Genomic DNA, 26279 nt, shown 5'->3' with positions numbered 1-26279 from the left:
GGCTTTGGTTAGCCATTAACACAACCAATCCACTCAAATAGCAACCTAATAAAAAAAACTCCTCATTTTAATCAAATTTTCTTTGTATATTCTTACTTAATTTCAAGGAATATTCTTTATTTGGATAAGTATACTTCTATAACAAAATCGTACCATAGAACATTTCCTTTTTACTAATAGAAAAAGTTTATAATAAAATATTATTCAAATAAGAAAATGTCGAAGACTTAAAAATAAATCCAAAAGAAAAATTGAGACACTTTTCAAAAATCTTTACCTTTGCTCCAATTCCTAAACTTGTAAACATCCTTAACATACATTCCTAAAGATTCTAAATTGTAATCCTTTATAGGTTTATACAACTTTCCATCTTCAACAAAATGAAAAGATAAATAATGTTCAAGCAATGTTTGAACTCATCATTGGGAAGAACTGCATTCGATATATCAATTGCATTGTCCTACGTGTAGATCTTTGATAACAATATCTATCATGGATGATGCAATTGTATTCTACACCCTTAACTAGTAGGTCTACTAGAAAAAAATTAAACAAATAACCCATTATATACCTCTTGGAATTAAGATCTCTAGCATAATCTAAATCAATATATCCAACCAATGACTATAAAAGGGTACACCTTTGTCAACTAAGATACTTGAATCATGAGTATATATAGGGTATCTAAGAATCCATTTTACAGTATTTCACCGTTTCTTTCTAGAATTTATCATGTGGTTGATAACTACGCTTACTACATATGTAACGTTAGGCTTGGTACAAACCAATAAATACATAAGACAATAAAAACTATTACAGTAAGAGACTTTTGACATAAATTCCACCTCAAGTATTTGTACAAGAACAAAAATGAGATGATGACAGTATAAATGTATAATAAGAGGAACATTCACATGTTTGGATTCACTTATGTTTAATCTTTGTAATAACTTACGAAGACACTTCTTTTAAGACATCCACAATTTTCCAAATTTTTTATATCTCTATATAGCTCTGAGATTTTTCATAGCAAATTTTCTACTTAACATATTCACATCATTAAGTACGATTGTAACTTGGAATTGTTTTTATTCAACGATCTTCCCTATTAATGACCTTTTCCCCCTTTCTTTTCCGACTTTCCCAAGAAACCATCTTCTTGGTATTCCCCACCAAATGTTTTATTTTTTTTAATCATAATATGGTAAAATTCTAATAGCATGATCAAACTATAAAAAAAATTTCCCCGTATAGTAGAATTGTTACTACATTATCATATAACGAGGGAAGTAATAACAACAATAAAATTGTTTTGCCCTCTTCTTCACACCTTGCCTTGAATTGCAATAGTTGCAAAGTCAATCAATTAAAAATATAAAAGTGTTGTGTGTTGTAGTAGATCTATGTTTTCTACCATATGTAGGCCATACAACTCCGTCTTCATATATAACTTATTTGACAAATTTTTTGTCATGTATAACTAGTATAAACTATTTTAGTTATCTTTTATGCGTCAAGTTCACATTATGTATTAAATGGATCATAGTAGCAACCTTCTAATCCATCCTTTCAAACGGTTCATCTATCATAAATTTGGGCTTCTTCATCATACCCTTTAACATCTTATGAACTCTTTATTGAATGAGTAGTGCCTTTATTTGTCATTACTATAGGGAAAAAATTATTTCAAGAAAATTTTGTTATCTCATATTTCACTCTAGAAATCTTGTTAACTTTAATACAATTTTTTATGTAAAAGTGAGTGAATAATAAATAAGAAAACAAAAATAAATGAGAAATGATCAATAATAAGAAAATGTAGAATTTAATATGATTTTGCAATGTGTTTGCACCCACAAGAGGAAATCAACTCAATATACTCAAAGGAACACTAACAATACCAAAAAAAAAAAAAAAAAACTCTCAAATCCCAAAAGTTTTGGATTATACAAAAAGAAAAAAAAAATCATTATTTAAAAATTAAAAAAAAAATCTTGTTTTCTTTCCCTATTTCATAAGAATATTTTTTAAAAGAAAATTATAATTATACAAATTAAAGGTAACCATCCTAAGAGGAGTACGAGGAGGAAAGGAGAGGAAAAAAAAAGAGGGTTGAATAGGGTGATGTTCACTTTTTGGAAATTTAATAATTGTAGAATACAAGTGATAATATAAATAATAATGTGATAAAAATCAATATAAGAGCAATTGCAAATATATAAAAAGAGTAGGGAGGAGAGAAATATAAACTTAAGATTTATAGGGATTCAATCTAATCTCGGCCTATATTAACTTTCTTTTAGCTTCAATCCCAAGTTTGAAGTTCCATTATGTGAAAGCTTCCAATCCAAGTCTTCAAGTCTTTACCCTTGAATTAACCAACTTCAATGAGCACTTACAATTTTCCTTAAAAGACATTTCACTCTTAAACTCTCTAAGTGAAGTGATACCTCAGAGTTGGTAAATCCTAAGTGTTACCTCATACTTAGATTTTTTTTCCTAAAGTGATACCTCATACTTGAGCCTACCTCACAAGGCATATAAGAAAATATTTGATAAAAATAAAACTTTTAGTTTACAATTTTGGTATAATACAATACAAGGGAACTAAGGTTGAATAGTACGCTAAAATGAAATGTAAATTTAAAAACAAGTGCACTCTAAACACTTCCCTAATACTTAAATAATATTCAAGAATGATTTTAAACTGTCTCCCCATTAATATATGAAGTTTGGAGCCTTAAAATAGAAGTTGAAAACATAAACTAGCCACTATGCATAGTTTGGGGTCAACTAATAATGAAATTGGCTTCTAGTTGTTGAGTAGCAAAAGTTATAGGATTTAGGCCTTTCCTAAACTCACATGCGGCATTTAGACAACTCAAAATGCTTGATGTTGCTATGTCAACCTTTCCTACCCACTTAGCTAGTTAGGCTAAGTAATTCACATGACTTAAAAGTTAGAGTGCACAACGAAGGCAAATAAAGGAAGCTTTGTATTGCATAAAAAAGTTTTACAATGCTATGAAGCTTTCAACTTGTTTGGTATCTTGGCCAAATGAGGACACCTCCTATTTATAGGCATTGTAGAACTCTTTGGAACCTATAAAGGTTCCACTCTATTCTAGATTTCTCTATATGAAGACTATATACAACATATGTACAAAAGTACGTTGGAACTCTTTAAAATACCCCACACTCTTCCCTTGCCTTCCATTTTTATGTAGAGATGTGTAGACATATCTAGACTCTTCTAGAAACTTCCACACTTCTCCACTAGTAGTTTCATGTATATGACTTCAAGGGGCTCCAGAAGCTTCATGTTCCTTTATATAAGCTCAAAGGAGGGTCATTTGAGCAAAATTGTGACAATTAGATTACAAGAGTTTGACTGCTTGATCATTGGTTCGATCGGGTGAGATTATACTTCAACCAATTGAGACAAGTTTTTGTCACGTTGAAAATTTTCCTAAACCAATTGGTCACTTGACCTGATCGATTAACCTCTTGGTTTAACTTATCAACCTTAAACTTAAATCAGTCAACCTCTTAGTTAACCATAAGTCAAACAAGCAAAAAAAAAGTGAGAAAATAATGCATGAATGACTTTAAATGACTCAAATTGTTTTAATGTGAAAACTTGAGATTAAAAATCATTTTTTTAATGATAAAATGCATGATTGCACTAATGACCTTACAAAGAGATCTTATAAAATACGTTTTGATTAATATTCTCTTTGAGGATTTTTTTTTCTTAATTTTATTTTGATTAAATTTATCTTTGTTATTGTCACTTTATAAATCATCTTGCCTAAATACACTTAGAATAAATCATTAGTTTCAAACCCTATTTTGTTATCATCAAAATTAAGATCAATCAAATATTGATTTAACATATTTATATTACAATAAACCCATTTCTATTACAAAATTTCACCATAGGATAGTTCATTTATAATAATAGGAAAATAGTTCTTTATAAAATATTATCTAAATAGAAAAATATCAAACATATAGAATAAGCACAAAATGAAATTTGAGATACAAGAATTAGTCAAATAGTTTGATAGATCTAGAAGCTAAAAGATAACTTTCTTAATAATGAGAAAGGGATGGTTACAATTTTCCTTGACATAAAAAGATTTTTAAGGATCAACAATATCCATGTCAACAATTTTTTCCAAGAAAAACATTAGTTCTATCATTTTTATAGATGATGTTTCAATGTCAACGAATTTTTACGAATATTTATTTTATATCTATTACCACTTGATGTGTAATCATATGATATAAATGGTAATAAAAATGTGGTTTGATGTATATAGGATCATCATTTTCTTCAAATAGAAAATTTCACTACATATATTATTGGATGAATTCTATTTGTATAAATTACGAGTGCGTTTGGAAGCGATTCTAAAAAACGTTTCTAGTATTTCTAACGCTTGAATTATGAAAATTTTCAAATATTAAAAATATTAAAAACATTTCCTAAAATTACTATTAAACGGAATCTAAGAATTTAGTCATAATACACTCAATGACTTATTTCATTCAAAATAGCTCCTACCACACCATGCAAGAGTAATGTAATTATTTTATTATTTAAAAATAAAAAAAAAAATTGAAACCATATTTTGGAAAATGTGATTTTTAAAAAAAGAAAAAAGAAAAAAAGGAAATCGCATCTAAAAGTTGTAACTTCAATATAAATTTACAAATTCTATTTAGAAATTATGGCTTTAATATAAATTTGGAAATTCCATCTCAAACGCATTAAGGGTGGTACCTAGGCTTAAAAGGAACTCCTTGAAACATCCCAGTGATAAAGGCCTATCATATGGAGTTCAAAGGGCATCCTACTACACCTATGAATTTTTTAACTGCCAAAGTGACTTGTTTCTTTCCCCCATACTTTCCAAGACCATTCAACAGCTGCTGTGTACCTTCTTCTGCAATTTTTTTTGGAGGGACCCCTTTTCTTTTGTTCTTTTTCCTTCTCAATGTTAAACAAATCAATTCTTCAAATTCGCCCATAAATGAGAAACGATCCAAATACTTTCGTTCATTATTTTTCAACGCCCCATAACTCAAGCCATCATTCTTAGGCCTTGAATTACTTCAAGGATGGGTTTTGATAATTTGGAGATCAATTTAGGTACAACCAAGGTTTGAAAAATCTTTTGTTTTGCTTTTTTTTTTTTTTTTTTCGTTGGCAAATTTTGGAGAAAAATTGGGCGTGGGGGCGATGCTCTGTGGGCCCCGATTTTTTTGGAAATTTTTTTCTTTTTTTTTTTTAAATGATATATATTTATCTCTTTTTTTTTCAAAAAAAAAAAATTATTTTATTTTAAATTTATATTATAATTTTATTTTATATTATCTTTTATTTTTAACTTCTTTTCATATTTATCTCATTAATCCTATTTTAAAAAATTACTATCACTTCACTCTTAATTTTTTTATTTATCCTTTTAATTTTAAATGTTTTATTTTAAAATATTAAAAATATAATTTCACTAAAAAATTGCTACAATATATATATATATATATATATATATATATATATATATATATATATATATATATATATATATATATATATATATATATATAAAACTAATGAAATCCTAATATTTTATAAATTAAAATTAATTTGATATTATAAATTGTTAATAATTTTAATTATTTCAATAAATTAATGTTAATAGAAAAAGTTTTCACCACATATTTGTAATAAAATTTTAGAAATAAAATCTCAAATAAAATATTTTATAGAAATCAATATAATTTTTTATTTAAAATGTAATAAAACATATTTTAATAAAAGTATTTTTAAAAATTTTAAAATAAATGAATATAATATATTAAAAGAATTTAAGCTAATTTTTTTATAAAAAAATTGATAAATATTATCTTTAATTGTATTTATCTTAATTACACTTACAAAATAACTTTAATATAAATATTTTTACTCATTTTATCATTTTTTTAAGTTTTCTAAATATTTTCATGAATTTTGAATTATTTATTTTCTATTGATATTTTTGTTAAAATATTCATAAATATTTATTCGATATTTCGATATAAATATTTTTGATATATCTGTAAAATCCAAATATCGAGACATATCCGTGTTTACCATATTTCAAACCTTGAGTACAACAAGGGAGGTAAAAACCTTTCATATCCATGGATATTATACTTAATCTTACATGTTTGTAGACCATTATTTAATTTAAAGGGTTATTTAGTTAAAAGAGGTTAAAATAACTCTCATATTTATAAAAATAACCCATATGTCGAAAAACATAAAAAATGATTCAATTGGGACAAAAATGTTCTTCTTTTTATTTCCCTCCTAGACAACTTCTCATTTCTCTCTATTTTATAGTAGATTAGCTTTTTATTTTTTATTCGATCATCTATTTACTCTTTTAAGGTTTTTAAAAGAAAGATGAGGAGTTTGTTCAATGTATCTAAAAGAAGAGAATGAAATAGAAGAAGAAAATGATAAATTCTCTTAGGTTTCTAAATGAAAGATGAAGAGCGGTTTTGTACACCTAAAAGAGGATAATGAAGTAGAAGAAAGGTTATAAATGTTGAAGGAAATAAAAAGAGGGTATTTTTGTTCAAATTGGATCAATTTTTATACTTTGTGAGGGATGAACTATTCTTTCAAATATGAGAGTTATTTTAATCTCTTTAACCAAATAACCATTATTTAAATAGGGTGTTATTTTTAAAGGCATTAGTCTACAATATATATATATATATATATATATATATATATATATATATATATATATTATAATTCTTCTATTAGAAACAATTTTATAAAGAATAATTAATGTTTAAATATAAATTAAAATATTATTTATTAATATGTTAAGTAACAATTTTTTTTTTTTTTTTTTAAAAAGCATCTAACAAATATAATTTTAAATGATTATACGTATTTTTTTTAAATTTTGTCACACATCTGAATATTTTTTTAATTCCTTTAAGATGGTAGTTGTTTAAGAAGACATGATTAAGGTATTATTTTGAAAAAATTATAATTATTAAACTTTTAGGATAAGGGATTTATGATTCTAGTCATAGAATGACATGACAACCCAACAAGAGATAATTTTCAGAATTTTTTAATTATTAAACTTTTAGAATAAATTATAATTTAAAATAATATATGAAAGTTTTGGTTGAATTCTAGTAACAATGACATCAGGGGTACTTTTTTCTGGTGACAGAAAAGGGGAGGCAAGCCAGAAGAAAGCATATTGTTATTTTAGTTTTTCTCCACTAAAATGTAGAAATGGGGTTGTTTATTGCCATGTTATCTGCTTGACTTAAACCCAAAGTACAGGCAGAAGACTGGGCATTGAGACCAGATCTGCAGCTGCAAGCCTGCAGCCATAGATTCCTCAACACTTTTCTGCAACTATCACCCCCCCTAGATTCCTCTCCTACACTCAGCCTCTTGACTCTCTTCTCTCTGCTGCAAAATATTTGGAGAAAAGTTAAAAAGTGAAATCTCCCCACAAAAAAATGATGTATAATATTAAAAAAAAAGGAGAAAGAATTATGAAGACCCACATTGGAAAACCAACTCTTCATCTCTTTGTAATATTTTAATTTTGACTGGTCATCTTTTCACCCACCCCTTCATGTGCTGCAATTGCTTGGATGTAGAAATCTATACTCCAAATCTGGTGAAGAGGGGCTTCTCTGCTTTTTACCATGCATGGAAGTATGTATTTTAAGTGTAACAGAAGCAAAACCACCTTGGATTCACAAAAGTTGAAAGAAGAAATTGAAATACTTGAAGTAAACCAAGAAACCAAGAAAGAAAAAAAAAAAAAAGAAAAAAAAGAAAAGAAAATCCAGGTATGAGAAATCAACAGAGGTCATTGGTGATTGAATATAAAAAGGGTTGTTCTTGTTCTTCACTCACTCTCACTCATCTGCCATCTGTATGCCAGTTAGGGAATATGTATAATTTTATCACTTCATAAATGATGCCAAGAACACCTCTGGCAGCATCTGTGACTCACATCTTGTGAGCAAGATCTCTCCCTCTCTCTCTCTCTCTCTCTCTCTCTCTCTCTCTCTCTCTCTCTCTCATTTTTTTTCACTCCAATTCAGCCCTCTCCAACTCATGTATTTCATCATCCTGGCCAGTAGCTCATCTTGTTGACTGGTTCTTCCTCCTCAAAATTGAGCTTTGCCCATTGTTAATTTGCAGGAATAGTTGGTACAATGCAAGACCCAATTGGGATTCCTGCTTGCTTTTCATCTGTTGAGAAGCAAACTGATGACCCAGCTGCTGTTACAAGGTCTGGGCAGAGTGTTTTCATGTATGCATACCGCACGAAAATTGCAGATCAGTGCCGCCTGATTACCATCACTTGGTGCAAGAATTTGCTGCTTCATGGCCTATCAGTGGCAGTGGAAGGCCCGGATGGGGAGAGCCAATACACCTGCAAGGTGGAGCTGAAGCCATGGTACTTCTGGAGGAAACAAGGCTCCAAGCGCTTTGTAGTTGATGATAAGCCTGTTGACATCTTCTGGGACCTTAAGGCTGCAAAATTCAATGGAGAAACCGAGCCAAGCTCAGAGTACTATGTGGCAGTTGTGTGCAATGAAGAGGTTGTGCTACTTCTTGGCGATCTAAAGAAGGATGCATACAGGAAGACAGGTTGCAGACCGGCTCTCATCGATCCAATTTTGGTTTCAAAGAAGGAGCACATATTTGGAAAGAAGAAGTTCTCTACAAAAGCTAAGTTTCATGAGAGAGGCAGATTCCATGACATCTCAATTGAGTGCAAGAACAGAAGTGGTGGCAGTGGTGGGAGCATGGGTAATGGCAATTCCTGTGGTAGGGTTGATCCAGAAATGGAGATAAGGATAGATGGCCATTTGGTCATTCATGTTAAGCATCTCCAATGGAAGTTCAGAGGTAATGAATCCATTCATGTCAACAAACTAAGAGTGGAGGTGTATTGGGATGTCCATGACTGGCTCTTTAGCCCTGGTTTAAGGCATGCTCTATTTATCTTTAAACCACTTATGTCATCCACATCACCAACATCGATATCAATATCAACTTCCTCGTCTCTGCCATTATCATCACTGACATCAACAACACCATTGTCATCTCAAACTGGGAGCTGTGATGCAGCAGAGGGGTTCAATGCTGGTGGGTCATCTGAGTTTTGCTTGTTTCTCTATGCCTGGAAGGTTGAATGAGGGGGACTGAGTTGGCCCATGCCAACGGTCATATCGCCAACAATGCCAAGAAGAATAAGGCTGTTAAAGAATGGGCCTTGAATGCAATGGTGAGGATGGAGGTTCGGTGCAGAAAGCACATTGAGAGGGCATCACATGAAAGGAGATGGGGCCAAAAGAAGAGGGCTTGGAAGTTAGTCACAGCTGGGATTGAACAAGTGGTCACAATTGGACAAGACAGATTGGATCACATACATGACCAATAATTTCTAATCTAGAGGCATCTCCCTCATCTTTTAAAAGAAATTCTATTACCTCCTCCTCTTGATCTGATCTTGATAATTGAGCTATTATTTTTTCAATATATATGTCATTGTCTTTCATTTATGTATAGACTGAGAGGCTGACATTAGAATGTCTGTATCTGCCCAAACGAGGCTGATGCATGTGATGGTGATGGAGTCGCCAACTGCAAGAGAGCAAGTGCATTGCACATGAAATAAATATCTTCATTTCCATTCTACTTCTCTTTACAACAACTTCGCTACTAAACTAAACACCCATCAAAAGTTAATTTTTTGTTGTTTCCTAATAATGGTGGTGTAATACTCATTTTCCTTTGTCCATCACAAAAGAAAAGTCTATCATACACTTGCCACAGTTGTAGCTTCAGAGTCCAACCTGCATAAAACTGGTGACTGAAAAATTATCAATTTATTACCTTAAGGTCTTAACCAGATACCGTAAAACAGGAAGCAAGAGTCTAATGCACCTTACAGGGAGAATTGGTAGATAGAAACACAACATATTTGTCGTAGTCCACACTACTGTTGAAGGCCGAAATCTTTGGGTAAACAGTAATAGCAAGAATATCAATGTGATAACTATGATCACATGATCACTCAACCATTTCCATGTTGTCGATTTGTATTGTGGGAGAAAAACTTGCTCCTTGTGGACAGGCAAGTGAAGAATTTTGAACTTCAGCAATAACAACATTGGGAGAAAATACAGGAGTTACAATAGCATGGACTAATCTGCTGTCAGCAGCTCTAAACATTATTTGTCTGGTACAAAAATAATAATAGAGGCATGCCAGCCATAAGTATTTCATCTCTTTAACAACATCCTGTAGCCAAGCAACATCCAAAAACAAAGATCATGGGGGATAAAATGGTGGAACCCAACTCACTGCTTTGTTGAACCCACTGGCAATCCAGGAACTCATCTACTCGGCCTCTAACTCATCACTTTTGGAACTTAACGAGGATCAGATTTACAGTATGCAAATGAGTCAGGCATTTGATCATCATTTTGAACCAAAACCAAACCACTTTGCCAGGAAAAATTTATTCTTTCCACCAGAGGAATTGGGTGCTGCTTCTGCTGGTGCTACTGTGGGTGCTTGCACGGTTGAAGACTTGGGCTTTGCTGCAAGGGGAGAGATGTGTTAATGGTGTCAGGGCTGAATTAAATTTTAGAATAAGCATTGGAGGGGAAAAATAAATTCGTGCTGATGAACTTGATTTCTATCAAGAATTTACAATGGTGGAAAAAGGGACTATTTTCATTACTCCATCCTAAAATACCTATTCTTTTCCCAACAATACCTGCTCTCTTTTACATTACTTGAGTGTTCCTCAGTGGTATCCCCTTTTTAAAAAAGACTCAGGAAATGAGACAAGCATCGACACCAAGTGATAATAATTGGTCAAGAAAAAGACCAAGAAGTAAATTACAGCAAGAACTAAGGGATAGAGAGTGGTGCCCAAAATGCATGTTAAGAACCTAGAATTTAGAAATTCACAAGGCCGATTGCAAGAAAGAATCCAAAGAAGGAATTTCAAAATGAAGATATTTTTATTTACATTTTATTTTATTATAATAAATAATTATAAATAGTTAAAAAAATGTTTTGCAGAATGATCTATAAAATAATTGATGCAGTTTGATTCCTCAACTGAATTAGTAGTACCTCTAGAGCTCACTTCTTCCTCATACTATGATTGAAAGAGTTTTGTGAAGACTACCATTAAAGCAGCCCATGTGAGACTTAATACATCCAAGTGAATTATGTTCCCCATCTCTATGAATATGAAAGAATTATTCCATTATTGTTCACTAATAATAGTGGAATTGATGGCACAAAGTCAAAATAGGATTCTGACCCAACATTACTGATGAACAAATTCCATATATTCACTTATAACAAAACAAGTTCCTAAAAGATTTCTATGAGAATCAGAAAACATTAAGCACAAGCAAAATATGCTGTGACACCCTTGGAAAATATCATTGGAATTTTACTAATGAAAATGAAAGAATAATAAGACCCCTTTTTTCTTTTGTTCCCCTTCATTAGGCATTATTCTTAAAAGGCATAAAAATATAGAATCAAGACAAATCACTATCTACTATCACATACCTCCATTTCCAATTTAATCTAATCCTTATCACGTTGTGAAACAATTGGGAAATAGCTTATCGTTGTCTAGAATTACAGAAAAGAAAGATTTTTTTTTTCCAAAGTGTACTTTTAAGCAAGGTAAGTCTACCACCCTTTGAAAGGTATTGTTGTTTCCAAAGGGCTAACCTTTTATGGAACCTCTCCTCAACCACATCACATATAGAAAGGGACTTGAACAAAGCACCCAAAGGCAAGCCTAAATAAGTAGTTGAAAGTTTCCCCACTTTGCAACTCAATAAAGAGGTAAGCTCCTCAACATTAGGGACCTCCCCATGGGAATCAACTCGCTTTTATACAAATTAATTTTCAGCGCTGAAAAAGCTTCAAACCAAAACAAGACCAAACTCAAACAAATCAATTGGTCTAAGCAAGGCTCACAAAAAAGCAAGGTATCATCCATGAAAAGGAGGTGAGAAATCTCCACTCCTCTTCTTCTGCCTTTTACCTTGAAGCCTGAAATGAAGTGCCCCTCCCCTGCATTTCTTAACAGAATACTGAGAGGCTCCATCACTAGCACAAATAGATATAGGGATAGTGATCCCTTAGCCTTAAACCCCTTGCTCCGAAAGAAACCAGCTAGAAAACCATTAACCAAGATAAAAAAACCTAGTTGTTTGATATATACAGAGCCAAATCTAATCAACCCATCTCCATCCAAAACCTAATTTCTGCAACACTTCCAAAAGAAAGGTCTAATCGGCATGGTCATAGGCTTTCTCAATGTCCAACTTACAGATCACTCTCCCCCTTCAACTCCATAATCTTGAATCTATAGCCTCATTTGTAATTAGGGCCGCATCTAGGATTTTCCTCCCTTGCACAAAAGCATTCTGAGAATCTAACACCACTCGTGCTATAACTTTCTTCAGCCTATTTGCCAAAACTTTAGCTAGAAGTTTATACAAACTTCCCACTAAACTAATTGGTTGAAGTCTTTTAAGTCTTTGACTTCCCTCTTTTTTTAAATTAACACTAAGAACGTGGCATTTAGACTCCTTTCAAAAGATCCAGGGGTGTGGAATTCCCTGAACAGACCCAAGACTTCATTCTTATGAAAGTCCCAACAGTGCTGCTAGAAAGCCAAAAGAAAACCATCTAGATTGTGGGCTTTGTCTCCTTCTAATTCTAGCAATGTTGCATAAACCTCCTCCACACTGAAAGGCTCTTCCAACCCTCCAGAAGTCTCATTGCTTGACCTTGAAAAGGGTAACCTATTAATACTGTCTCCACAGGCCACTTGAATCCGCCAAAAGAAGTTGGAAATAATTATTTACAATTTTTTCCGAAATCTGAGACTCCTCCGTAACCCACTCTCCATTCACCTTAATTCTTCCTATGAAATTTCTTCTACGACGAGCATTAGTCATCTTATGAAAAAAACTTCGTATTCTTGTCACCTTCTTTAAACCATAGTTCCCTAGATTTTTGCTTGAGGTTTCTTCTAAAACCTCCTTACCACTTGGCCATGCCACCACAACAATATAAAAAGATAAACCCTCTTTTTTATTGTACTTACATCTTGAATTTCATTTAGCTTAATCCCTTTTCTAAAAAGAAATCCTTCTTTTTGTTTTGGATTGGGTCCATCCTTCTGATTGATTGTATAGTATCACAAAATACATAATACCTGAAAACTTCCCCTCTCTTTTCTATTGAAATTGAAAAGCTAAACAATTCACAAAAGTTAAAATTCAGGACAAATTGGAACCATTAACTATTACCATTGACTATGAATTCATGAATGACTCTTGAATTTGGATTTCAAATTGTGTTTCTTTAATGACATAAGAAATTCTTTGTAATTATATTATAGAAGCAATTATATGTAAACTTAAAACACAAATTCTTACACAAATATCTAATTATCTTATCTATATAAGATGCCCATAGTAAATTTAAATTATCGTGTTTCAATTTTCATTGAATAGAAAATACAAATTTTAATTTTGATAGAGCATGTCCTATACTAACCTAAATAGATACGCAATAAAGGAGGAGACCGATATATAGATAGTTATATCTCTACATGTTTAATAAATATAAACCTTCATAAAATTCTCTTTATTCCTTCATTAACGTGTATTTCATATATTAGATTAGATTAATGGAGTTGAGTAAAATTTCATGTGATTCAGTAAACATAATATAAATTCCATCATTGCTAGGTCTTGATTGACCCATATAATTCAATGAAGAATGAGCCAATCTAATAATAATAATGAGATTTTTTTTTTTTATTTTATAAATGGGAAATTAAAAATGCTCGAGGAGGAAATGAGGGAATGCCTACAATACTTGGATTTCATTAGATACAAATTGAAGGATTTTATAGGATTATTGATTAAGGCTTGATAGAAGAACTTTATACATTTCAAAAAATTGCAAATATAGATTAGGAAATTAGATTTTGATTATTTTTGGAAACATATCAAATGGTAGAATCATTGATAAAAGAAAGATATTGTAAATGAATCACTCATATTTTTCTAAATTGTTTCTATAATGAAAACCAAACGGGACAATGATGTGTTCGATTGTACAGGTGTGATCTCCGCAGAATACGATATTGAATTGTGTGCTGTTTATGATGAAGATGAGATAGGACAACAATGTGACCAATCGTATAGGTCCGCTCTACGCTGAAAATGAAATTGAACTGTCATGACCGATCCGACGGGGCGTACTATGAAGAAGAACACATAGAACAACGATGTGACTAATCGTACAGGTGTGATCTACGCCGAAATCGGAACTGAACTGTCATGACTTATCAAACAGGATGCGGTTTATCACAAAAACTAGATAGGAGAACGATGTGACTGAACGTACAGGTGTGATATTCGTAGAATACAATACTGAATTGTCAAGACCAATTAGATAGTGTGTGGTTTATGACGAAGATGAGACAAGACAATGATGTGACTGATCGTACAGTTTCGCTCTAATCTGAAAATGAAATTGAATTGTTATGATCAATTTGACAAGGTACAATCTATGATGAAGTCTAGACAGTACAATGACGTGACTAATTGTACAGGTGCTATCTACGCCGAAATCGAAACGGAACTATCATGACCGTTTAGGCATGATGTGGTTTATCACGAAAATTAGACAGGACAACGACATGATTGATCATATAGGTGTGGTTTATGATGAAAATGAGATATAATGATGACGTGATTGATCGTACAAGTGCTATCTATGCAGAAATTGAAACTGAACTACCATCACCGATTGGACAGGATACGGTCTATCAAGAAAACCAGAAAGGAGAACGAAACGATTGATTGTACAGATGTGATCTCCGCAAAATATGATAATGAATTGTCAAGACCAATCATACAACTCCACTCTACTTCAAAAACGAAACTAAATTGTGATAACTAATCCAACAGGGTACAGTCTATGATACGGTATTAATTTAGAAAACTGGCAAAGATATGCAAGAATAAACAATTTTTGTTGGAAACATTCCTCTAATGAATTCCATAGGAAGTTCTATAGTAAATGGACTATACAGAATTGTGATTAATCAAATATTGCAAAGCCCCAACATTTATTACCAGTTAAAATTGGATCATAACAGAATACCAGTCTATACAGGCACCATAGTCTCAGAAGGGGGAGGAAGATTAAAATTAGAAATTGATAGAAAGCAATGGTCAGGGCTTGTGTGAGTAGGAAACGAAAAATATCTATTCTAGGTTTGAACTGAAGAGAATGTTTTCTATCTTGAGATTATCTTATCTTTCCTAAATGATAAGGGGAAAAAAACATCGGTCAAAAGAAAGTGTCATATTTTTGGACTTTTATCAACAATTTCCTTTGTAGGTGGGGATTTAGTATTTTTTGAATCATTATGTAGGGAATAACAAGAGACAAACATAGATACAAAGTGATAATAATTGGTCAAGCAAAAGACTAGGAAATAAAGAACATCAAGAACTAGGAGACAAAGTGTGGTACCCAAAAAGCATGTTAAGAACCTACAATGTAGAATTCACAAGACCCATTGCAAAAAATAACCAAAGATAGGAAATGAGAACATTGTGGACCTTGCACTTCAATAATAGCTTTAAGAAAATAGATTATACTTAGCTAATATTAGTTATCATCTCAATTAATCGAACAAAAACATCCCAAAAAACTGACATTCAGTGAAAACAAATTTGATAACCTACTACTAGATACAAAAGTTTACCACATTTGTAAAAGTAGAAGTATAAGTGCTTAAAGAAAAGGAAAAAAATACCCGATTTTGGTGACACTCTGCTAGGTTTTGCACTTTTCACATCATTAGAATTCCTATATGCATTTTGTGTGATGGCTTCATTGCGAGAGATGGAGGTTGACTTCCTCTCTGAAACTGTATGTTCCACCAGCACTCCACTATCACGACGACCATCTATAATCAACAAACAGGGGAAAAAGATGAAAAAACCATAAAACTTTGTCAAATGCTAGTGAATGCTCAAGAGCAAAACATGCATTCACACTGTAAGTGTAAAACTTCAGATCACCTACAATCCACTGTTATTAGGAGCATAGAGCATAGAAAAGTATTCCACTCAATCAAATCAGGAAACCTCATCTAGACTACCTAGAGTTGGGTACACAAGTTTTGTCTTCCCCTTATAGACATTAGGGCTCATCATATCTGACCCAAACTTGCTTAAATGACAATCCTCAGTGCTTCCAAGTGACAAAACAACCTTTTTAAATCGCCCCATCTATTACAGGGACTACAAGGATAAAAAGGAAAGAGAAAAACAATTAAATCTCCATAAAATATTAGCTATATAGCTTACTCTCATTAGGAGGCTTCCCATAGTTGTGTCTCAAGGCTTCAAAGAAAGAATTGTCTCTCTGATCTTGCATCACTGATAAAAAAACCAAAACCTGGATGAGTTAATTCATGATACATGAACAAATGGAAACATTTTCACTGATGATCTAGAGAAGCAGAAAACCTTACATTGATCAAAAAGAGTATTTCTGTGATTTGGGGCTGAGCCAACCAATAACAGCTGAACTGCCTCCGCATCTCTGGTCGTTGATAACTTAGCAGATGCGTTCAAATTTCTAGTGTCTAGAAGAATACCTGCCAGCTGAAGCACAGAAACTAGTAAGAATGTGCTATGCCAGACTGTCCAGTTCAAAAATATTCTGGAGCAGGGCTACATTTTAGTTTTTAATGTAAGAAAGTACAAAAGATACTAGACAAAAATATTAAGTACAGCTACAGAAAAAGTATTATGATTTACCAGAAGGTTTTTTAGCACTGGGGTTTGAAGTAGATCATAGGCATCTTCACAGTAATTATCTGTAAGGATGGTGCATTGGGATCCAACCTAGAGATGTTACAAAAGGTTTAAGATATAAAATCAGCTTCACAACTTTGGTGGTGCATGTTCATAAGAATCATTCATACACATCAAACAATCTCTAATTCATATTTACCAACCTCGCCATTGGTTCTGAGAACATCTTGCCCAACCACAAGGATGCTTAATTGCTTAGCCATCATTAAATTCTCCAAATCCACCTGACCCACAATTGCATTAACAAAGTCAGAGAATTGTTCAAACTTCAAAACTATTCAAACCAGCAAACAAGTTTGAACCTAGAAAAGAACTGGATGGATGGCTTTCATCCTATTGCGCAAATGAACTTAAATCATATAAATCCGAGGCTCAAGTCATCTATATCACACAAAATAGTCAATTTATTATGAAGTCTGCAGGGACACTGCGCTGTTGCAGAATAGGAAAGAAATATATCAAAAATAAAATTCTTCGAGTAGGATACAAATAGGCTTCCATGGTTAGGATACAAATAATTGACATTAGAAACTTCAAAAAAGGGGCAATTATACTTGATCATATTTTCTTTATTGAGGTGATGTCCGAATTTTATGTTACCCCCCCAATCCACACCTCTTTTTTTTTTTTTTTAATTTTAATTTTTGTAATTAGATGAATATTGTATAAATTTAAACTTGGTCTACACCATAATTGAACTGGGACAAATTTAAGAAGATTCCACTGTCAAGTCTGAAAAAAAGAATGTAGATAAATGTCAAAAATAGAGAGGGTATCAGATTATTTCACTGATAAAGAAACTTTCTTTCTGTGATAATAAACTTTATTTCTGGAACTACGAGTTCATTTAAGGGTGAGACACTTGGGTCCAATTCAGTGCTGTGAGCTCCAACTTCAAAGTAACAAACAATGAAACCGAAAATAGCAAAATAAAAGACAAATCGAATACCTCATCAGAGAAGAGCAATGAGGTGGCATCAATGCTGACATGGTGGAAGAGCCAGGCGGCCTGCAGTAGCTTCCACATGTTTCTCCTCCTCACATTCATCACAGGCACCACCACGCACTCCTCCTCATCATCTACTTTCTTACTAGCCCTCGTCCTATTCTCCAACAACCACGCATAGCATATAGCCGCCACCATCGAACTCGTGCCTACAAACCCACCACCCAAAACATAAACTCATCAACAACCCGTATAAAATTCAGCTCGAATTGCAAAATTTACAGAATAGGTTTTAAATTTCAATTCAATTTGCAAAACACTCAACTGTTTGAAGGCCCAGAGAGCAAAATTTTCGCCTTTGCAGAGATTTCTCCATCCACAATTTTCCCAATTTTGGTTCTTTGCTCTTTGAGAAACTCATTAATATTTCGAGCTTCGTCTCCACCTCTGTGCCCTCCTGCCGAATTGACCTTTGACGAAAGTTTATCAATCGAGCATGTCGACGAAGATATCGACCGCCTGTGAGCGGACTCCACGAGATTTCTGGGCGGCGACAGAACCGGATTCTCGGGCAACGAGCATGTCGACGACGAAATCGACCTCCGGCGAGCCGATTCGATGAGATTCTTGGGCGGAGAGAGCAAATGTGTGTCGGGCGCTGCCGGAGCTTTGAAGGTTCGTTTGGACTGGGCGGCCGCGGCAGGGATTGGGAGTGAGTGAGGTCCAGATGAGTCGTCCTGAAAGCGAGATTTGCGGTTGACGGAGAGTCGAGGTGGCAGAGTTTGGGGCGTCGGATTGGGAAGGTTGGAGGATGGAGGGGCGGGATTGGATGGCTTGAGGATGTTGGAGAACCATTTCTGGACCGCCGATGCAGGGGATACTTCGGAGGGAATGGCGGCTGCGCCTACACTCTCCGACTTGTTTCGGCTGTGTTCAGCTGATTTTGAGAGGATTTCTCCACTGAAGCCTTCCGCTGCTCTGTGCCTGTCATTCAATATTATAACCCAGGAATCTTTCAGGAAAATTTAGGATAGAATCGGTAACAGGAGTCCAACCAAGGATGATGCGTCCTTTTACTAAGTTCACACTTCCTAGTAGTCGCCCTTATGCAGTATATAGTCCTATGCAAATCATAAAGGTTTGAGGGAATGCCAAATCATTCTCTAAAACTCCACTTAATCATAAAGGATTAGTATATATTTTTTTTTTTGAAGAGTTTTTATTTTAATTTCATTTCTAACTTTTATTTTAAACAAAAACATTTTTTGAGATGAGATATTAAATTTATTATTATAAATATATATCCTAAAATCAAACAAAGCCTAAAATTTAGTCTAAATTAGTCTAATATTTTGAATTTTGATTTGGGTTTAAGATTTATGGGTTACGCTTTGTTAAATTAGGAGCTTAAATGGAGAGGGTGAATGTAGTTGCAGTAAATATGATCATGTACCTTCTAGCAGACCTGGAGAGAGGATTTCTCCGGTCCAGCAACGACGCCGACTCTCTGCCTTGCGCCGCCGCAAACCTTGGCGACCCGACAAGCCTTGAAGGCGATTCACACCGAGAAGGAGACGATGCCACCATCTGCTTAGCTTCCCTGAGCCATTCTTGAGTTAACCTGCTGTTACTGTTCCTTGTGCTGTCCCCGTAGTAATCTTCATCGTCGTCCATCAGACCACCACCTGTGAGGTTGTATGCTTTCTTGTCGTTGTTTGTAGTCCCGAAGAACATGTCATTCATGAAGTCAGTGAGATCGGGAACTGGTTCTTCTCGGTTTGGACGCTGGCTCTCTGCCAGCTTCTTCTGCAGGCTTGTGAATCCGTTGCTTTCTCTGCTGAATCTCCTGTCCATGGCTGCCACTGCTCTCAGTGCAAAGGCAGGGTTTGTTTTGGAGGAGCTTTTGGCTGAGAACACAAGAGAGGTGTTGTTATGCATGCTGAAACGTACATTGATAATATCACAGTGGATGAAGGAAAAAGTTGGCCGGCTTTGGGTTGGTTGTCTTTTTCTGTTTGTATTGTTTAGTCTAATGGGTTGGCGACATGAAGGGTTATGATCTAATGGTATGTTTGCTCGCTGAGAAATTGTAGCTAGAAAGAGGAATGGGGCTGTTTGAATTGGCTGTAGTGATCGAGATTATTCCAAATTTTCTTTATTTCCTTTTCATTCCTAGAATAATATTCCCCAAGGATTTTGTTGTTCTTTCATACAATATTTTGAATCCAAATCACTAAAATCCTACCACACCTTGCAGAGATTCATGGACTCTCCCCAGATTTTGTTGTTCATGATGAAATTTCAAGAATCAAATCCACCCAATACGAGAAAGTTGAGGCTGCCACTGAATTAGTCTTGAGTGAGACAACACAACTGAACAATACTGGGAGATACAACTTAATTTGGAATGACTCATCTTCCATATATTTATTGGAGATATTGGCATAACCATCAAGACACTGCCCCAAATTCATATGGTGTGAGGCTGCAAATCATAATTAAGTGCAAAAATATGTGGTCGAAGACGAAAAGCACATAATTTTTATGCAGCTAGTGCTGCCCATTCAGTACTACAATAACAACAGAAAACACAGCGAATATGCCATATCCCCTCAACACTGGGCATTCTCAGAAATGTCAAAGCCAAGACTAACACCACATTTGGCCTGGAGACTGGTGGAGATATCTCGTTCACCAGCATCCAGGGTTTTGATGGAAGCACCTGCAGCTACAATATGAGTAATAACACAACTCTTGGCACATTGACATGTGTTTTGGACCCCAATTCTGGATTCCGTCTCTTGGATTCGTTTCAAGGCATTGCAGCACTCAGTGGGTGGATCATCAGGGAGGTTTCTGCTCTGAAGAATATCAGCACATTCATGGATATTTGGGGACACATCTGCACACAGGGGATCGGTTGTTTCACTTAGTGTAGTGATCAAAGCCATCGGGAGGAGGAGGAGGAGGATGTGTATTAGTGCTTTCAACACACTTTCCATCTTGTTAACACTATGGATTGGTTAATTTGCTTGGTTGGGCGTGGAATTGAGCTGAAAAGAGGACTTGTATATAGGAGCTTGATAGGGCAAGGACCCCATTCTTTAAGGACTCAATTAAGAGACCAGCAGCAGCAGCAGTATAGCGACAGATATTTAACCATTGCAGAGGCCCAGTGGCTGTTACCATCATGGTTAAGTGTTGCTAGCTATTGTTGATAATTAAACCAGCATTTATACTTTTAGCCAGTCTCTGAAATTGATACTGCTTTGCAGTAATTGTCATATTTTAAGCCTACACGAAACAAGTTGCCAAAAAATAAAAGGGTGTGAATTATATCAACTGTCATGAGTTGTGAAGATTTATTTTCAAAAGGTTGATCAGAAGGCATACGAGCTTAGCTTAAAAATAAAAGGCACATTTATTATTATCTGTCCTCTGTGATAAGTTGGATTTTCTTCGAAAGAATGCTTCGGGCTCACCAGAAGCTGAATAATTTTCAATCTTGTATTGAAAGCATCTAATATTATTTGTGAGGTTCCTTTCCTATATTAGTTTTATATACAAATGTAATCATTTCATTAATTTATTTCTTATATATTGATTTATATGGAAGTTTTTTTAACTGAATAACTTTCTGAAGATGATTAACAGAAAAGCATATTAAACAAATATTTTCCTTGACTACTTGACTACTTGCCTGTGATCTTTCTTTGGTGCAAGATGTTAATTGGGTGCAATTTCTGTATATGGTTTCAGATCATAGCTAGGGTCCCTCCCTTTTTAAGAACCAGTTGGTATTCCAGCTTTTTAAATATCCATGGCAGTACCCCAGGTACTGATGAATAAAATATGATCAGACTTGGCTGCAAATTGTTGGTTATTCAATGAGCAATCAGGTTCTTGATTGGTCGAGTCCTTTTCACGTCAGTGTAATAATTGACTCTTGATGAATCTTGCATGGTGACTGGGGCTCATGATCGCTACCAAACTTGAAGATCAATAGGATCTATTGGGTAGTACCTCTCTCCCTTTTGCTAAAACTACTCCAACTTATCTGAAATCAGGGAGAAAGTCTTTTGAACATATATATAGATTATTTTGTCTTCATGATTTTGTTCTAAAACAGATATTTTTTCTGGGAATTTTTGAACTGAATTTTCTGAGGAGCACAATTTGAAAATTTCCCCTTTCTCACTACAAATATATGGAAGTTTTGTTTGGCTGCAGGGACCCGACGATAGGATCATACTTCTAATTGGCAAACCATGGATCTACAAGAGGGCTCCTTGGGATATTAGGCCTCACATCATATACTATATAATTTCAAGGATTCTTAAACTCATATATATATATCAAACCTGCATGGAGTATACTATATTAGAAGTTTATTCCATGACAATATGGGATAATTGACACCAAGGTAAACAATGAGAGCAGATGTGGATGTGCAATCATCTTTATTGCCTGCCCGGTCAGTATCTGGGAAAGCATGAAGATAGAGTAGAGTGGGTTTGCTAAAAAAGTAGACTAGATGCAACATTTCTTTTAGATAATGAAGGATCTTTTTGATAGTTGTTCAATGAATTTCAGAGGGCTTAAGCATGAATTTGTTAGAGATTGTTTATTGCATAGGGGAATGTTTGGTCTTACTAGAGAAATTAAGATATTAGAGATGGCCAATGACGTGCCGGTAAGTGGAGAAAATGCTTGCATGCCTTAAGGAAATAAATACAGTGAACCAAGGTCTTTGAGGAAGAATCCGATCTCCAAGGCATGATCAATGAATTTTTGAAGAAATATCATCCATGTGTGCCGAGAATAAAAAAACAAGCCTTTTTTAAATTCAGAGATGACAAACTCAAATTGAAGGAGGAACCGACTCTACTCTTGATATAGACCTTACTCGTGGTATATTTATATGCAGTTGTTTTAAGTCATAAATTGTGTTTTTAAATTTACACACAATAGATGGAGTTGAAGGAAGTTGTGGAATTCATTCTATATTGGTTTTTCTCTTGAAAGAATATAGAGGTTGGGCTCATGTCAGGTTGAATAAGCTTGATTTTTTTCTTTATTAAAAGCATCTACTATCATTTATGAACTTTATTGCCTATTGATATTATAAAATTATTTAAACCGCTGAAAACTCCTTAAAATATTTTTAATCAGACTTTTGTTTTACAAAACACTATAAAACAGTTTTTAAAAATAATTTGTATCGGCCGTTGTCAGAAGTATTGTTTTTGAAAATACTTGCCTAGGCCTGGAATCATGTACTTTCAAGGATCCATAACTCATATATATGCAGTATCTATACAATATACATCGATTCTACTTGGAGTATACTAACATAAAAGTTCATTAATTCCATAATAAAGGTAGATTTTTATTGCATAATACGCGGGTGCCTACTACAACTGCCACAATCACCATTACTAGCAGTGCTGACACAATAGTTCATCATACTTCGGCTGGTAAGGAAGTTGTACATGCCCTATCTTCCTAAACATTACAGGTATCATTAATTCCCGATGGGGTCAAAGGCAAGGCCAACACCACATGCATTCAGGAGTACAGTGTGTGGGATCCTCCTTAAAAAATGCCACGTGGCTCTCTCTCCCTTGCACACGCAAATGGTCCTCCTTGCGACGTGCGGCATAGCTCATTACACTCGGATAAGAATTTTGTCCAGCCGACGTTCCACCTTCTCCGGATATCTCACATCCGGAATTCTGTCCGGCCAACGTTCCACCTTCTTCGGATATGTCACATCCGGCGCCTGACGCCGGATGGGAGAGAAGGGCGATTCAACTTCCCCGGTAAGACATGTCTGGATACTCTAATAGCGCTTACCCGGAGAACATCCGCAGCCGACAATTCAGATTCCCCGGATAACTTGGCTCGTCATACACTCATGATTCGCCGGATCCATTTCTGTCCACAATCAAAAAGCAAACTCCAATAATACTGACGACCAAGTCTACTGAACTGTCACTCATCTTTAATGCAAGATACGCTCGACAAGATATTCCCAAATCTTATCAGAGTGCCTGACACATCCCCGATATTTAAAGTCATAAATTGAAGTGACAGCCGCCACCTGGCGCCAGAAAGATATTCCCAAATCTTATCAGAATGCCTGACACATCCCCGATATTTAAAGACATAAATTGAAGTGACAGCCGCCACTTGGCACCAGAAATGTCATGATTGCTTTGCCACCTTATGAGCCGCAATCATGACGATGGGACCCGCTAGCACAGCGGGGCCATATTTTCTGACTCATATATAAACTCTAAGGAGACTCTCAGGAAGGTAAGCATCCTTGACGAAAATCACGGAGCAACACTCCCAGAGGAAAACTCTATTTTCCAACAACTTCCAAAAGACTAACTTAATCATCGGAGGGTGTGTCCAGACAACCCATCCGGACATCTTTTTGCAGGAGGAAGGAGGAATTAATACTACGCGTTGATCGAGATTCCGTTGCTGGTGACTACTATTGTAGCAGGGGAATTTTGCCATCAACACAGTGGAGAGTTGAGAATTGATGCCTCCATTAATAATGGCTCAAACTTGGGTTTGGGTGCTGATACTGCTAAAAATAAATATCCCCATAATGTATGTCATTCAAAATACATCCAACTATAATCAAACACCTAAAACATGTTTACCTAAAAAACACCTATGATTAAGGTCCTCTACAAGAGATAACCTTCAATTAGCACCAGCTTGCTTTCCTACCTACCATTAAAAGCAAATCTGCAACCACTCTTTTGGCAGCCGATGGTCAAGGTCAACAATGGTTATAGAAGGTTGACTGAATACTAAAAAAGGTAGTTAAACATATGGAAGAAAGAGGGAAGAAACCTTTTGGAAGCTTCATGTAGGAGGAGCATATAAGTAGCTCCTCCCTAACCAAAGAGAGGTCAGCTCCCCCTTGGGAAAACTCTCAAAAACCTTGAAACCCATTTCTGCATCAAGAAACCTTATTTGAATCCAGAAATGGTAGAACCAAAATTTTCAATTAGTTATGAAGATTTTTTAGCATCTTCAAGTGCATAAGCATGTCACATTGGTTCCCAGGTTGGCTTCAAGTGCTTGTATTTGGATCAAGCTTTCATAACATGCAGGAGACAGGCCATTAGTACCAAGATTTTTGAGGTAAGAAATAACAGCACAAGCGCAGAGATCAACCAAGGAATTCTCACAAACTTGTCCAAGGTTGGTTTTGGTAGTGACTATCCCCACCAACAGGATGAGGAATGTTGCCTTCATTGTGTTAAGTTTGGATCTGAACTTAGCCTAACCCATAACCCCAAGAGGACCTAAAAAACAAAGTTAACACTAGATCAGGCCCATCAACTTGATTTTTGACCATTAAATTTTGTAAGAAGAGTGTAAATGTGAAGTTAGTCTTTTGTTCTATACTAATGTAATTTTGTTCCGTTTGACTTAGTCTTTTATTTTTTGGCCGACTCTTTAGGAAAAGTCCCATTGGGGTTGTGTTAGTGGTTCCAATTACAAGTAGAGTCCTGTTGGGATTGTGTTAGTGGTTCCTATTATAGGTAAAGTCCCGTTGGGACTGTGTTAGTGGTTCATAAAAGCAGGTCACCCATAACTTTCCACACACCAATTTTTTAGAGAGTTCTTATGGTCATCACCGTCCTTGCTGCATTCATACATCTATTTAGAGGAATATTTCTAAACTAGAGTTGTACACGTCTTGCCTATAGAGTGCACCCAAGGCGAGATTCACTAGCCGTTGAATCCTGGAGATAGACCATTGGTATCATAGTGTACCAAGTTCGTCTTCGAGGAAGGCGGATTTATTTCAAGGACAGTGCTTGTCACGCCTGAGCCTATCACTAATAAGTTTCCAATTCCTCTTTCTATTTTTTGGTTATGTGTTTTGGGCTAGTGTGGACCCGCATTTTTTACGTGCGTCCCCACTCGATCGGCGAGACTCGCTTTTTATTTGTGAAAAATAATTTTTGGAAAAGTTGGAGTCGCCACTTATTTTATTTTTATTTTAAAGGGAAAATAAAACAAGAAAGAAAAACCCTAAAATGTGACTCCATAATTTTTGGAAAAAAGGCATGTCTTTGAAAAACCCAAGTCTTGGTCTGGGGATCAGGTTACTTATTGGGAAGGTACCTCTAGGAGGTAGCACCCCTCTAAGCTCTAAAAAGGTCTCTACTGACTAAGTTGAGGGAAACGTGGCAATTACTCGGTTTAATTATGGATACCTAAGTAGGCTAGGTGGTTCAAAAAAAAAACATGCTAAACAAGATCAAATCATAATAAAGGAAGG

The 26279-nt window shown here is 34.8% G+C and overlaps 2 protein-coding genes across 2 annotated transcripts; one reads left to right on the top strand and one right to left on the bottom strand.

Annotated features, from left to right (window-relative positions):
* Positions 1–7982: 7982 nt before the first annotated feature.
* LOC117904063 lies at positions 7983–19816 on the bottom strand. Its single transcript, XM_034816589.1, has 10 exons — positions 19416–19816; positions 18288–18946; positions 17966–18171; positions 17160–17240; positions 16960–17046; positions 16671–16803; positions 16504–16575; positions 15948–16100; positions 10001–10659; positions 7983–9919 (listed from the first exon to the last, which is right to left on the bottom strand). The coding sequence occupies exons 1-9, from the start codon at positions 19814–19816 to the stop codon at positions 10538–10540; spliced, it is 1914 nt and encodes a 637-aa protein (XP_034672480.1). The 3' UTR covers positions 7983–9919; positions 10001–10537.
* LOC117904064 lies at positions 8260–9249 on the top strand. Its single transcript, XM_034816590.1, has one exon. It carries the CDS (start codon positions 8260–8262, stop codon positions 9247–9249), a length of 990 nt encoding a protein of 329 aa, XP_034672481.1.
* Positions 19817–26279: the final 6463 nt, after the last annotated feature.

Source organism: Vitis riparia, chromosome 17, assembly GCF_004353265.1.
Source record: "Vitis riparia cultivar Riparia Gloire de Montpellier isolate 1030 chromosome 17, EGFV_Vit.rip_1.0, whole genome shotgun sequence".
Lineage (NCBI taxonomy): Eukaryota > Viridiplantae > Streptophyta > Magnoliopsida > Vitales > Vitaceae > Vitis > Vitis riparia.
This window is presented reverse-complemented; position numbering and strand designations above follow the sequence as displayed.

Excerpts from the sequence above, each read along its gene's own strand:
- LOC117904064 (XM_034816590.1), top strand. The coding sequence starts at position 8,260 with ATGCAAGACCCAATTGGGATTCCTGCTTGCTTTTCATCTGTTGAGAAG.
- LOC117904063 (XM_034816589.1), bottom strand. The coding sequence starts at position 19,816 with ATGGACAGGAGATTCAGCAGAGAAAGCAACGGATTCACAAGCCTGCAG. Across the intron at positions 17,241-17,965 it reads CATTGCTCTTCTCTGATGAG|GTGGATTTGGAGAATTTAAT; the intron begins GTATTCGATTTG and ends ATTGTGGGTCAG. Across the intron at positions 17,047-17,159 it reads TTCTCAGAACCAATGGCGAG|GTTGGATCCCAATGCACCAT; the intron begins GTTGGTAAATAT and ends TAACATCTCTAG.